Below are 16,185 nucleotides of genomic sequence, written 5' to 3'. Positions count from 1 at the left end.
TATGCATTTAAAAAACATTGTATCGAAGTAAACTTAAACTTGAATTCATTTTACCCACACAAAAAGCGCCCACCTGTCGAACAAACTAATTATCTGTCGGCATTTATATTATTGTACCGAAACTTCCTGTTTCCATCATAATGTTATTTTTATATATATACCGTATGACTTTACTAGCATAAAAACTGTTGATGTGAACGTGGTCAGAGTCTGTCTGTAGAGAGTTTATTGACGACAAATTTGGAGCCCAGCCTCCAAGCGTTGTCAACCAATAGTAAGAGCAGAGCAGACGAGCCTTCATAAACCAACTGCCAACCCCTTATGTTACTTATAAGCTACACAGCACCAATCATGTAACGGTGTACTACTACCACAGTAGATCGTAGCTCCAGCTCTACCGCTCTGCATTGCGATGAGAAGCTCCTCTCAAGGGGTTATCCACAACCCTATTGACTATTGACGTCATCTCGTCACCGGAGAAGTGATCTCTTACTAAGACTTGGTGAAAGGACAAAAATTCTCTCGATACATAAAGGTAAGTGCATAATTGATGCCTTAAATAGTGTTTAACATGGGAAGTGATGGTAGAAAACGCATTGGTGCGTGCGTCCTCCGGTGCGCTCCCTCGGCCATCGCTGCACTGGACATTACAACATGTTTATGTCGAGAGGACGCATGGTGCTCTATGCTTTCTGCCTATGGGGCGCACACAGTAGGGGGAAACTGCTACGTCGAATGTACAGGCTTATGCTGAGTATGTGGACATACTGTGCGCTGTATAGTGTAAGGACACATTTTTCACCGTGGATATGCGCATCAAAATGGCACTACTTTGGATAGGCTATATTTTAGATGCATAGGTTATTGCATTCAACTAGAAAAAAGTTTCTCACAGAAAGGGAATGAGGGAGACTGTCACATGTTATCAATGTGGTTAGGCCTACAATGTACATCTCTTTAACATTGCCTACACCATAGTTGTCTAGTTGTTACCATTTTATCTGCTACGTACTTTTAAATAATGTTTTTGGTTTATTCAAATAGGCTACTAGTATGACAGAAGTTAATTGCACCCAGCCCGATCCATTCAAAGTATTGGTTGTAGCCAAGTCAACGCTGTCAACGTTTTTATATGATGTGCAGGTTATTATCGGTCAAATCACTGAAGGCTCTAGGCCTACGGAAGGGGGCGCTCAACTAGTTTCAAGCACCCACATTTAGTACAGTGTAATACAGTTACGTTTTAATAATGATTAAAGCCAATGGCAGAGAATCATTGCCAACAAAAGCTCTGCGATTTTACAGACAAGTTTTCTTACATTTGCCCAAGGAAAATACCAAGCGGATATTACTTGGAAGATAAAATACACCATGTAAATCCTCACTTATCATATATAATAATCTTATTGAATGAATAGTGGAAATATAAGTTGCCCATCACTTGATGATAAAATGCACTGAAATGTGTGGTTTAAGCAAGCCTATTATTTGAAGCCGACAAGTTAAGTTGACAGCAGCTGTTGGCTGCCCTGTAGTAACCTATGGGAATTAGACTAGGCCTACTATTACACTAGGCTAGTATTGCAATGATACACAGGTAACTGCCAAAAATAATGGAAACACTTGAGTAAATGAGGGATACAAATTATATTGAAAGCAGGTGCTTTCAACCACAAGTGTGGTCCCTGACTTAATTATGCAATTAACATCCCATCATGCTTGGGTTCATCTATGAAAATGCTGGGAAGGCTATTATTTGGGCCATTATTTTGGCTACCATGGCTATGGGGGACATCCACAGAGCACGAGTGGTCACTGAATGGTTTGTTGAGCATTGAAACTATGTAAACCATATGCTATGGCTGTCTCAGTCACAAGATCTCAACCCAATTAAACACTTATTGGAGATTCTGGAGCGGCGCCAAGACAGAGTTTTCCACCACCATGCCAAGGTGCATTGAAGCTGTTCTGGCTCATGGTGGCCCAATGCTAAGACACTTTATGTTGGTGTTTCCTTTATTTTGTCAGTTACCTGTATATCTAGAAGAAACGCTTTGACAATTGTGGTAGTCATCTATTTTCGACCTTGGTTTACGACCACATGTGAAAGTGAAGTGGAAACATACTCTTTAAATGGGAACGGCTATAAGGACACTCCTGACATGCAAAACAACTCATAAAAAAACAAAAAAAATCAACAAAATAAAGTTCAGTGGCATTGCTCCATGCCCAAGCGGAGGTTTAATAAGAACTCATTAACCCCCAGCTGGCCAGCTGATATTTACTGTCTAAACCAGTTGTTCACAGCTCCTCAAGTACCCCCATCAACACACATGCTTGTTTTAGCCCTGGACAAACTCACCAGATTCAGATCATTGAGGGCTTGATGATTAGCTGACAAGTTGAATCAGGTGTGCTTGTCTTGGGCTACAACAAAAATGTGTGCTGTTAGGGGTACTGGAGGACTGGAGTTGGGAAAAGCTGTTCTAAACCCCCAGGCAGGCTCGTGCAAGAGGGAGTGTTATAGAAGTGCTATATAACTATCCTTATGACTCTTGAGTTATTGTTGTTAGCGGAGGATAACATGATCTCTCTTTCTTGTAATTTTCTCCATTGCCATGTCATTTTGCACACATGATGGACATCTATTCCTCTGTTCTAGGGAGAAGAGGAGAAACTGAATCATACACTTATAACTAGTATAAACCAGAGGGGAGCTAGCAGAGCTGTGACTGGCTCAGGTCAGGAATGGTGGATCACTTGCCGATGGGCGAGGAGACCTTCATGTATTACGCCAACTCTCCGGCAGACCATCACGCATCGGACATGGTGACAGACACGGGTGTCTACCAGGCGCTGTCCTCCCCGTTCTCAGAGGATGACCTGAGTGACTCGTCCAGCGCTCGCTCCTGCTCCAGCCCTGAGTCCCAGGTCCTAGGTTCCAGCTACGGCAGCAGCAGCAGCAGTGGAGAGAGCCAGGACGGTCTCCTGGACTTCCTGCTCTCCCAGGCCACACTGAGACGTGTAGTTACTCCCTCTCTATCCCCCTCAGTACCACCCATCCTCCCCATGGGTCTAGCATGGGAGTCAAAGAGGGACCGCCTGTCTCCACCAACTAAAGAGGAGTGCTTTGAATTCCCTGAGTTCCCAGCGGACCTGGATGATCACATAGGGCTGCTGTTTCAGCCCACCCTGGAGGAGATAGAGGAGTTCCTGGAGGAGAATATGGAGGTGGTGGCGTTGAAGAATGAGGCTTGCGAGGGTGGGATGTTGGATGTAAACAGTCAGGTGACAGGGTCAGTGCCTGGGCTAGCGCACTCAGACCAAACAGTACCTGTTGCCGGTGCTACTGACCTCACCACAGAGACCAAACACACACCAACATCCCCGATAACAGACTCCAACGTTTGTAGTGGGATTAAACAGGAAGACAGTGCTGGGACACCAGCATCAGTAGAGGGGTCCGGTGTGCCGCCTGTCATCCTGCAGATTCAACCAATCCAGATTAAGCAAGAGCCAATCCCAGGTGCGATACCAACACCAGTATCACAGCAGACCACCCAGCCCACCTCAGACATCAAAATCGCCCAGCTCCTGGTCAACATCCAGGGCCAGACTTTTGCCCTGGTGCCCCAGCTGATGTCCCCAGCTAATCTCAATGGCACATCTTCCAAATTTGTGCGCATCGCACCCGTACCCATAGCCGCCAAGCCCCTGGGTCCCGGGGAGGGTGGGCTTGCAGGTGGCCAGGCTGCAGGGATCCTGGTGGGAGGACAGAAGTTCCAGAAGAGCTCGGTAGCGGACCTTATAAAAATGCATAAGTGCACTTTCCCTGGATGTGCCAAGATGTACACTAAGAGCAGCCACCTGAAGGCCCACCTGAGGAGGCACACGGGGGAGAAGCCCTTTGCCTGCACCTGGCCTGGCTGTGGATGGAGGTGAGTGGGTTCAAGCACGTTATAGGTTGGGTTAGAGTCAGACTTCACAGGTATACCCTGTGTGGGGTTATTCATGTGACTATATGCACTGTGTGTTCAAAGTGAAGTCCAGGAGTGACAGTTAGTGCAGCAGAGTTGATGTTCAGCTATCAATTGTGATGGTCCATCCAGGAATGACAGTTTAGGGACACCAGTCCATGTTTTAGTTGCAGAAGCAACAGAGTATGCAACCATCTCTGTTGACTGTGGTTGTATTATCTGAGATGAGTCAATTCTTCACAGAAGTTAACATGGTTATCAACTTCCTTTGCTGGCTGATTACCAGAGAGAAATATGATTCCATTCAAAGTCAATCCCTGCAGCTGTTTTGCAAAACACAGAGCTGAATTTTCAGAGAAAATATCATTAAGATTTACGCCATTTTGATTGGATATGATGAAGAACTAAAATGATTATTTTCCCTCATATAAAATCCATATATAATTTGTTCTCTTCTCATGCTCTCTCGTTGTCTCCATATCGGTGTGTTTTCTTCTATTGCAGAGTTTGAGATTAGATTAAGGCCTTTGAAGTGCGGGCAGACTTTGCTCCCTCTACAGTAGCTGTCTCTCTGTTTGCTCTCTATCTGCACTCTGTTGCACACTTGCAGAATCAAGATATAAAAGTTTTGGTAGCAAGCAGCACTTTGACTGACTTTCTGGCATACTAATTAGATTATAATCCATAACCTAATATTCGCCAAAGGAGTTTTAAGCACGTTTCTTTGTTTCCACTCACTCAGCAAGCATAAAGCATGCATTTATCCCATATTATTCGCAGTTTAGTGTTTTTCGTCATGAATCTTGTTCTGGAGGCAGCTCTGCAGAGTGGTCACTAGCTGGCACAGCCACAAAGTTATCAAATTAGATTTTAAACCAAACCTTAACCCTAACCGTAACTACCCTGCTAACCCTAATGCGTAACCTTAAATTAAGACCAAAACACCCATTTTTGTTTTCATGAATTTTTACAATATAGCCAATTTTGACATGGCAGCTGGCCTAACTAAGAGGAAATCACTCAGGACCACCAGGACAAGACTCATGACAATAAACATCAACCTGCATATCATTCATTCACCAGCCAGATATGTAATCCCACAAATAGGAAATCCAACATCCAGTTAATTCTTCAACAACCAAAGTTCAACCTATTGTATGGACCATGAACTTGCAGCCCTTTGGTCTTAAATCCATCTCCCTAACCTCTTCACCTGACACAGTTGCACAACTAAACACTAAACAATAGCTGGTTCTCCAGTCTGATAAGATTGACAGTGCTCAGCAGTCTGCCCTGGGACAGGACTGCCCTGGGCCTGTTGTATCCACACACCTCCCCCAGGGCACAGTGTGGCCTTCAGAGGCTGCTCTCTGTCTGAGGGAACCGTCCTCCTTACGCCGTCCTGGTCAGGAAATGGAAGTGAGCTTGGGAAATATGCCCCTCCAGCCATCTGCAATTTCAGTGACTTGAGTTGAAATGAAAGAAAGTGTTTTTGACATTCCTCTGATTCTCTTCATGTCCATAAAACCAAATGACACATGTACTATAAAGCTGTGGATCCTTTTTGCATTTTATCACACACAAAATATATACTGTACATGCATGCAGGCAAGCATAGACAGGCACAAACACATTTAAGCTGTTGTACTCACACTTTCACGTCGGTACAGAGTTGCAGGGGAACATTGGTATGGTGTTACTAGTGGACAGTATGTTTGAACCCAAACCGTTTATTGTGAAAACACCATGACGCTCTGAAAAAAGGGTTTGTCTTGTTTTTGTACCCGGTTCAACTTACAGTAAAAAGTTTAAAAAAAAATAAGATATGAATATAGTGTTCCTTAGTGTCCATTCTTCAAATTTTGAACTAAAGTGCTTTGGGGTTGCTGCATACGGGATTCTGTAATTGTAGCTTAATGAAGGTCCCAAGAGCTGGATAGTTGTGTGCAATTGGAACTTCTTATGTAGTTGGCTGAAGTTGTTATCGTTTAGCAAAATTGAGGAGCCTTCATACGCATGCACTGAGTTACAGTAACACTGTCCCTCCCTGTGGACTTACATGAGTCACTGTAAAACTGTTCCTCCCTGTGGACTTACATGAGTCACTGTAAAGATGTTACTCCCTGTGGACTTTACATGAGTTACAGTAACACTGTCCCTCCCGTGGACTTACATGAGTTACAGTACACTGTCCTCCCTGTGGATTTACATGAGTTACAGTAACACTGTCCCTCCCTGTGGACTTACATGAGTTACAGTAACCTGTCCCTCCCTGTGGACTTACATGAGTTAAGTAACCCTGTCCCTCCCTGTGGACTTACATGAGTTACAGTAACACTGTCCCTCCCTGTGGACTTACATGAGTTACAGTAACCCTGTCCTCCTGTGGACTTACATGAGTCTGAAAATTGTCCTCCCTGTGGACTTACATGATTTACAGTAACACTGTCCCTCCCTGTGGATCTTACATGATACAGTAACACTGTCCCTCCGTGGACTTACATGAGTTACAGTAACACTGTCCCTCCCTGTGGACTTACATGAGTTACAGTAACACTGTCCTCCCTGTGGACTTACATGAGTTACAGTAACCTGTCCCTCCCTGTGGACTTTCATGAGTCACTGTAAAATTGTCCCTCCTGTGGACTTACATGTGTTACAGTAACACTGTCCTCCCTGTGGACTTACATGAGTCAGTAACTGTCCCTCCTGTGGACTTACATGAGTTACAGTAAAACTGTCCTCCCTGTGGACTTACATGAGTTACAGTAACACTGTCCCTCCTGTGGACTTACATGAGTTACAGTAACCACTGTCCCTCCTGTGGACACATGAGTTACAGTAACACTGTCCCTCCCTGTGGACTTACATGAGTTACAGGTAACACTGTCCCTCCCTGTGGACTTACATGAGTTACAGTAACACTGTCCCTCCCTGTGGATTTACATGAGTTACAGTAACCCTGTCCCTCCCTGTGGACTTACATGAGTCACTGTAACAAATCAAATCAAGTTTTATTTGTCACATGTTACAAGCCCTTAACCAACAATGCAGTTTTAAGAAAAGACCTAAAAAAAAGTAAGAGATAAGAATAACAAATGATTAAAGAGCAGAAGTAAATAACAATAGCGGGGCTATATACAGGGGGTACCGGTACGGGGGCACTGGTGTCGAGGTAATTGAGGTAATATGTACATGTAGTTATTAAAGTGACTATGCATTGATAATAACAGAGAGTAGCAGCAGCATTCCAGCTGGGGGGGTCAATGCAAATAGTCTGGGTAGCCATTTGATTAGCTGTTCAGGAGTCTTATGGCTTGGTGGTAGAAGTTATTTAGGAACATCTTTGAGCTAGACTTGGCGCTCCGTTATCGCTTGCCGTCCGTGCGGTAGCAGAGAGAACAGTCTATGACAAGGGTGGCTGGAGTAACACTGTCCCTCACTGTGGACTGGAATCTGTGTTCATTCATGAGTGTGTTTGTACATTATGTTTACAGGAAAGAGTTTAGGACACATTTACTGGTAGTTCTTGTAATTCACCACAGTAAGTCCCCTCCTTTTGGCCTTTGCCAGCTCTTATCAGTAATTACTGTATGCTACAGGGCTGAGATCAGGGACAAGCTCGAACAGAGCCAGAGTGTAGCCTAACTGAGCTGTGGAGGTGATGGGAATCATGGCTCCCCTCCCCATGCCTGGGTGTCCCACCCTGCCCCACAGGAGCTCCACAAGCAGCCTTACTGTCATAAGCCCAACCTCCATCACCTCCAAACCACTGCTTATATAACATAGTTTCATATAGCAGTTACAGTACCAGTCAAAAGTTTGGACACACCTACTCATTCCAGGGTTTTTCTTTATTTTTACAATTTTCTCCATTGTAGAATAATAGTGAAGACATCAAAACTATGAAATAACACATATGGAATCATATAGTAACCAAAAAGTGTTAAACAAACCAAAATGTATTTTATATTGGAGATTCTTCAAAGTAGCCACCCTTTGCCTTGATGACAGCTTTGCACACTCTTAGCGTACTCTAAAACAGCATCATGTGGTAGTCACCTGGAATGCATTTCAGTTAACAGGTGTGCCTTATTAAAAGTTAATTTGTGGAATTTCTTTCCTTCTTATGCATTTGAGACAATCAGTTGTGATTTGACAAGGTAGGGTTGGTATACAGAAGAAAGCCCTATTTGGTAAAAGACCAAGTCCGTATTATGTCAAGAACAGCTCAAATAAGCAAAGAGAAACGACAGTCCATCATTACTTTAAGACATGAAGGTCAGTCAATACGGAAAACTTCAAGAACTTTGAAAGTTTCTTCAAGTGCAGTCGCATAAACCATCAAGCGCTATGATGAAACTGTCTCTCAAGAGGACCTCCACAGGAATGGAATACCCAGAGTTACCTCTGCTGCAGAGAATAAGTTCATTAGAGTTACCAGCCTCAGAAATTGCAGCCCAAATAAATGCTTCATAGAGTTCAAGTAACAGACACATCTCAACATCAACTATTCAGAGGAGACTGGGTGAATCAGGCCTTCATAGTCGAATTGCTGCAAAGAAACCACTACTAAAGGACACCAATAAGAAGAAAATACTTGCTTGGGCCTAGAAAGATGAGCAATGGACATTAGACCGGTGGAAATCTGTCCTTTGGTCTGATGAGTCCAAATTTGAGATTTTTGGTTCCAACCGCCGTGTCTTTGTGAGACGCAGAGTAGGTGAACAGATGATCTCCGCATGTGGTTTTCCCACCGTGAAGCATGGAGGAGGAGGTGTGATGGTGTGGGCGTGCTTTGCTGGTGACACTGTCAGTGATGTATTTAGAATTCAAGGCACATTTAATGTGCATGGCTACCACAGCATTCTGCAGCGATACGCCATCCCATCTGGTTTGCGCTTAGTGGGACTATCATTTGTTTATCAACAGGACAATGACCCAACACACCTCCAGGCTGTGTAAGAGCTATTTGACCAAGAAGGAGAGTGATGGAGTGCTGCATCAGATGGGCTGGCCTCCACAATCACCCGACCTCAACCCAATTGAMATGGTTTGGGATGAGTTGGACCGCAGAGTGAAGGAGAAGCAGCCAACAAGTGCTCAGCATATGTGGGAACTCCTTTAAGACTGTTGGAAAAGCATTCCAGGTGAAGCTGGTTGAGAGAATGCCAAGAGTTTGCAAAGCTGTCATCAAGGCAAAGGGTGGCTACTTTGAAGAATCTAAAAAATACTTAGATTTGTTTGACACTTTATTGGTTACTACATGATTCACTATTATTGTACAATGTAGAAAATAGTAAAAAATAAAAAAAATAACCTTGAATGAGTCGGTGTGTTCAAACTATTGACTTGTATATAAAATAGCCTTACAGTTTCCTACAGGGAAATACTTCATATCAAAATCCAGGAAGAGATAGTTTGTTGGGTCCCTTTTGTGGCCCCTTCAGTTACAGTCCTAAAGGTAAGGCTTATTATCTTAGAGGACAAGGTGAGGCTGAGTTTCGGTCAAAGACAACTGAATGTCTGAATCATGTCTCAACATGAAGGAGTTATAGAACAATATCAGCTTTGGGGTATAGAGGGTACTGACGCATAACGTATAGTACATAAGTAATATAATAGTATTACAATGAGGTTTCCTAATGTAAGAAAAATGTACCTCACGATCTTCATGCCCAGAACCACTTATCTAGTTTACATACAGTGGCATACAGTATTTGTTTTAGACGTACTTCTGCCCATACAGGCCCATACAGGCGATCCTCTGTTGCTAATGTAGCCTAGTCATACGTAACCATTTTACTACCATGTTATATACAGTATGTGTAGCACCTACTATTCCATGTGTGTATGTAGCCATATTACCACGTATCTTGCAGGGATCCTTTTATTTAATCTCAATAGCACAGTTGCAACATGGTTCATGGTCAATGTCAATGGAATGAATGTCTAGGAATTACTTAAAATCTCTTTAATCAGTATGTTACCATTGGGAATTAACACCTTCCTGGGAAAAGGGCATGCTCGCGATGTGTTAGGAAATCAATCCCCTGTTCCAGATTAAACAGCCTCAACACACACACACACACACACACACACACACACACACACACACACACACACACACACACAGAGAGAGTCTGTCATGAGTAATGAGTTAACCCTTTACCCAGGGATTAGAGTGAAGACCAAAAACAGATCTGTTTGACTTTTCTGTGAAGATGTGTTAAACCCAAATATGGGTAGAGCTATAATATGGGTAAAACTCTTTTTTTGAAGAGTGTTGGAAAGATCCTTTATCCTGTGTTGTGTTCTGGTGTAGTCAGACAGAGAGAGGGGGCTTTTTTTAAATCTCAGGGTGTTATGGCAAGCAGTTGCACTGATATAGGACTCATGTCTTTTGTGCTCTTGGTCTGTCTGTCTCTCAGGTTCTCGAGGTCAGACGAACTCTCCAGACACCGGCGCTCCCATTCTGGAGTGAAGCCTTACCAGTGTCCTGTTTGCGAGAAGAAGTTTGCCCGCAGCGATCACCTGTCCAAACACATCAAAGTCCACCGCTTTCCACGAAGCAGCAGGACTGTGCGCTCCGCAAACTGACCCTGCTGACCCCCCCCCCCCCCCCATATCCTGCTAGACTGAGGCCACGCCAGGGGACACACAGAGAGACAAGGAGAGGATATTTGTGTGAGAGAGAGAGTTGGAGGAATGAATGTGGGAGAGGGCATGTAGCAGAGGGGACAGTGGGACTGAACGTTCAAACAACGGTTAAGAGAGAGAGTGTTTGAATGTTTTGTTTGTTTATGTGTGTGTGTTTGTGCAAGATTGTGTGACGCACGTTGGTGGTCCTGTGATAATTTATTGGGTGATACAAAACAAAAACTCTTACTTGACATGACATCTTCACAGGTGTATTACGTCTTGTAAATAGCTTTTCTTTCATTTTGGGGGTTTTGTCAAATTTTAAAGATAACATTTGAGAATCGAAAAGAAGTTTTGTTATGCAAAGTATTTTTACACTGAGGTTTGAATTAATTGTTGTTGATGTACCTGCCTATAATTAATGCATCAACATTCCTTCTTCTCATCGCCAAGGGAGTTTTAAACTTTTACTACGTAGTTCTTTAAACCAAAACATTTATATTAATACTCAAATGTTCATGTTGAACTACTGATCATTATCAGGATCATGCCATTATAAGCTACTGGCAAAATGTGGAGGATGCTGTCTCCTATTTTCATTACAGGAGCACTATGATGACTCGTGCCAGGTAAAAGGCATGTGGATCAGCTAACAGCTAACAGTGAACAGCCAACTGCCGTACAACGAGGTGCAACAAAAAGGAAATGCGCACATTGTTTTATGGTGCGTTGTTTATATGTGAACCGACTGGCCTTTTGATCAGTACTGAATAATTGTATGTTTTCTTTTTGTATATTTGTATACGTTAGCTGGAGGAGATGTTATTTTTTATTTAGTTGAATGTGTGTTATGTCCGTGACTCTTGAAGCTCATGCTATTTGAATATCATAATGTCATCCACGTGTCTGGCCTTGTAAGAATGCAGTGCCTTCGGAAAGTATTCAGACCCCCTGATCTTTTTCCACATTTTGTTACATTACAGCCTTATTCTAAAATTGATTAAATAAAAAAAAATCCTCAGCAATCTACACACACACAATACCCCGTAATGGCGAAGCGAAAACAGGTTTTTAGACATTTTTGCAAATGTAGAAATACAGAAATACCGTATTTACTTAAGTATTCTGACCCTTTGCTATGAGACTCACAATTGAGCTCAGGTGCATCCTGTTTCCATTGATCATCCTTGAAATTATTCTACAACTTGATTAGAGTCCACCTGTGGTAAATTCAATTGATTGGACATGATTTGGAAAGGCACACAGTTGTCTATATAAGGTCCCATAGTTGACAGTGCATGTCAGAGCAAAAACCAAGCCATGAGGTCGAAGGAATTGTCCGTAGAGCTCCGAGACAGGATTGTGTCGAGGCACAGATCTGGGGAAGGATACCCCAACATTTCTGCAGCATTGAAGGTCCCCAAGAACAGAGTGGCCTTCATCATTCTTATATGGAAGAAGTTTGGAACCACCAAGACTCTTCCTAGAGCTGGCCACCTGGCCAAACTGAGCAATCAGGGGAGAAGGGCCTTGGTCAGGGAGGTGACCAAGAACATGATATTCACTCTGATAAAGCTCTAGAGTTCCTCTGTGGGGATGGGAGAACCTTCCAGAAGGACAACCATCTCTGCAGCACTCTACCAATCAGGCCTTTATGAGAGGCCAGATGGATGCCACTCCTCAGTAAAAGGCACATGACAGCCCACTAGGAGTTTGCCAAAAGGCACCTAAAGACTCTCAGACCATGAGAAACCAGGTTCTCTGGTCTGATGAAACCAAGATTGAACTCTTTGGCATGAAAGTCAAGCGTCACGTCTGGAGGAAACCTGGCACCATCACTACGGTGAAGCATGGTTGTGGCAGAATCATGCTGTGGGGGTGTTTTTCAGTTTCAGGGACTGGGAGACTAGTCAGGATCAAGGCAAAGATGAACAGCGCAAAGTATAGAGATCCTTGATGAAAACCTGCTCCAGAGCGCTCAGGACCTCAGACTGGGGGCTAAGGTTTACTTTCCAACAGGACAACGACCCTAAGCACACAGCCAAAACAACACAGGAGTGGCTTTGGGACAAGTCTCTGAATGTCCTTGAGTGGCCCAGCTAGAGCCTGGACTTGAACCTGATTGAACATATCTGGAGAGACCTGTAAATACCTGTGCAGCAATGCTCCCAATCCGGCCTGACAGAGCTTGATAGAATCTGCAGAGAAGAATGGGAGAACCTCCCCAAAGACAGGTATGCCATTCTTGTAGCATCATACAAGAACACGAGGCTGTAATCGCTGCCAAAGGTGCTTTAACAAAGTACTGAGTAAAGGGTCTGAATACTTATGTAAATGTAATATTTCAGTTTTTAAATGTTTTATTAACATGGTTTTGCTTTGTCATTATGGGGTATTGTGTGTAGATTGAGGGGGAAAATATTTTTATCATTTTTCGAATAACGTAACAAAATGTGGAAAAAGTCAAGGGGTCTGAATACTTTCCGAAGGCACCATATGTCCTTTGGGGCCAATATCTCAACTGAGTACAGAGGATCTGTTTGAACATAATTATAGCACTTAGTTGGTGGCTGTACAAAATCTCCATAGCACATGAGCATTGAATGTCTGCCATCTTCTATACTGTACACCAATATGAGCATGTCAATCAGAACATATGTGTGTATGTCAGTGTCAGTGACAGTCGATCAATGTACAGTTCCATACAATGCTGGTGTAGGAGCAATGAAGGACCCAATCCATGAAATCAATGTCAGTGTAATCAATGTTTTCAGTAAAACAGTTGAACTATGTTTTTTAGGGATTCTAGCTTCACTAGCCTGAGTTCACTGTCTCCTCAATATCAACACAATGGTCTGCCTCGTGTCATCAACACCTGGTACTGGAACAAACCTATAGCCTTCCAACAGTGACTTCTACTTCACATTGATAGCAGTGTTAAGTAAGCCAAGGCTCCTGAGGGATTGAATGTGGTGGATAAGAACTGGAATTGCATGGTGCTATTTATGAGTTACTTTACTCTTGAACACGTGACAGGAAATGGTCATAGAAATCTCTCCGATGCACATGGCCGTAGTCACCCTTCTTGCCTGCAGCTGACACGTGATTGGCTTAGATAGGGGGGGGGGAAACGAAAAACCATTATAAACACAGTATTTGTGTTTTCTTTTCCCTCTGCAAAAACTGCACTGTCTATGATGGCATGTCTTTTATGTATTATCAACTTCTGAACCTACGAGGTATAGGGAGAACAGTATGCTTATAGGGATGCATTCCTCCCATTCAATTTGAAAGGCTTTTTGTAAAAACTGTGTTATTTTAACCCATGAATGTATGTATATACTGTCGCTAGATATGCATCTAAAAGAAACAGAAATATTATTCTTATCATTTCTGGGATTGTGTACATTTCTAGTGCAAAATATGTAAAGAAGTGTACATAATGACAATTAATGATATATTATATAGATATCATATATTTTTCTTTGTTCTACGTTAAGATGCATTTACAAATAAACCAAACCCAAAACATAAAGTAGTTATGCTTTTTCCCATATTTGGTCTAGTTAGAGCTTTGTTGTCCAAAAATAATCCGTGGTCATTGATGCAAGGTCCGTTGTTGTCATTCCATTTTTGCATGACTCCCTGCTTTCTATCACTGTGACGCCTACTCTTTATCTGTAGCATTCATCATAATCTGCTATTACACTACCAACAGGGGGAAAACAGTCAAACAACACAAGGGTACAGTGATATGCTTTTATTACCCTTTATGGCCATGGGTCTCTCCAGTGGACCGTTTGGTTTCTCAAATAAGCTTTTGTTTTCAGGTTTGTTTGATACCCTTGCTTCCGAGTGAGTTGGTTGGAAAAACATTTTTTAAAGCTAGACAAGAAACTTTATTAAGCTGGAAAACTCGAGGAATGCCAGAATAAGATGTAGACCATATGGCAAGCATTCATTGAGCACTCACTCGTTTTCTCCCACTCTCTCATGCTCTCTCTCCTTGTCCCTATGTGCATTTAACTACTTCTTTAATGGGAGGCTGGATGGGTCTCACTGCAGGCATGTTTGCCAGCCACACATTTGCTGAGTCATTCTGTATAAACAGAGAGAGCACGCCTGACTATATGATGCTGTTATTTATGTAGCCCACATTGATTTATGAGCCGCTATGGTTTAGAGGCATTCTGGGATGCAGGAGGACTTAATTCAAGACATCTGTTTGGGGGCCATTCTGATTTCAGGCCTAGTATCTTCAGCCCTGTTCCTGTCTTCAGGCTATACAAAGGAAGTGTTGTCATTCTGCTTGATGTTCAGACACCACTGTGTTGATCTGAGGCGTAGGAGACCTCTGGGTGCCTTTTGCGTCCTTTGATATTTTATGTAGAAATTATGCACCAATATTGAATTTTAAAAGCATGTTATATTAAACGAAGTGACCTTTAATATAGACCACATGGAGAATTCAATAAATCTGTCCCTCCGTCAACCCTGTGTCACTTCTTGGAATGTTTTAACCCACTTAATCCCAACATTTCTCCCAAATTTCACCATCATTGTAAATACCAAATTATTTTGTTGCTTTAACAAAGTCATTTCTGAAGATTAGTATTTATTCCATGTGATTAGGGATTCATTTACATCTGTCCTTCATTATAAGGTAAACCCTGTTATGTGAACTGAAATCTAATTTTAATATGGTGAAACTATTCCTTCTAAAGAATAAAATTATAAACATTTTTTTTACATCTAATAAATCATAGAGTAAGCAGGTGAGCTGGTTCTACTCTTTATGGCAATTTTCTGGTGTTTTGTGGTGAAAAATTGAGCAGGTTGAGCATAGCACGTCAACACTGTTATCCATAGATAGACAGGCTCGAAATATTTTTACAATTTCTTATTTTTTTGTGAAGCTTGCATTCGATTGCCAATCCCTGTTGCACACAACAAGCTTCCATTCCCCCTGTCACAAGGGGATTCATGGCTGTTTAAGAAGAAATCGTCAACCCTGTTACGGTCAACCCTGTTACGGTCAACCCTGTTAATTTATTTGGCAGTTAATGGGCACTTAGTAATTTTTTATTTAACCTCTTGAGATGGGAAAACATGTTTTGTTTTTTAAAATTGTATTAAGTTGAAAGTATGCTCTTTATTACACTTTTCAAAAGGCACCTAATTGGTGGAATGACCCCTCTACATCAACGGCATGATTTGAATAGCAATATACACAGCTGTTGCTTCTCTCATATAATTAGTACTAATTTTAGTGTATCAGATGCTTCATGCCCAGTCTGAAACGTATCAGTATAATGCTGTTACAGATGGATGCTTCATTGAAACACTGTATTTATTTATAACCACACAATATAACCACACAATTAAACTGCTGCGAGTGAAATAGATATGGAGGTCACATAATATATTCCAGTGCTGGGTTTAGATTTGGACTGTGGTGGCGTGCTAATGAGCCACAAGGCAACCTGTGCACGAGAGTGTGATAAATCAGGCAGCATATCACCTTGGCTTTCCAAAGTCAACTGCTGTCTGATTAATGAGTCTTTAT

The 16,185-nt window shown here is 42.4% G+C and overlaps 1 protein-coding gene across 1 annotated transcript; it reads left to right on the top strand.

Annotated features, from left to right (window-relative positions):
- Positions 1-346: 346 nt before the first annotated feature.
- On the top strand, positions 347-15,111 carry klf15 (Kruppel-like factor 15). Its single transcript, XM_024006511.2, has 3 exons — positions 347-535; positions 2,663-3,938; positions 10,409-15,111. The coding sequence occupies exons 2-3, from the start codon at positions 2,749-2,751 to the stop codon at positions 10,575-10,577; spliced, it is 1,359 nt and encodes a 452-aa protein (XP_023862279.1). The 5' UTR covers positions 347-535; positions 2,663-2,748; the 3' UTR covers positions 10,578-15,111.
- Positions 15,112-16,185: the final 1,074 nt, after the last annotated feature.

The sequence above is a fragment of the Salvelinus sp. IW2-2015 genome, linkage group LG17, assembly GCF_002910315.2.
Source record: "Salvelinus sp. IW2-2015 linkage group LG17, ASM291031v2, whole genome shotgun sequence".
Taxonomy (NCBI): domain Eukaryota; kingdom Metazoa; phylum Chordata; class Actinopteri; order Salmoniformes; family Salmonidae; genus Salvelinus; species Salvelinus sp. IW2-2015.
The sequence above is the reverse complement of the archived record's forward strand: the minus strand, read 5'-3'. Positions and strand labels throughout refer to the sequence as shown.

Coding starts and splice junctions, on each gene's coding strand:
- klf15 (XM_024006511.2), top strand. CDS start 2,749: ATGGTGGATCACTTGCCGATGGGCGAGGAGACCTTCATGTATTACGCC. Junction 3,939..10,408: donor TGGCCTGGCTGTGGATGGAG/GTGAGTGGGTTC, acceptor TCTGTCTCTCAG/GTTCTCGAGGTCAGACGAAC.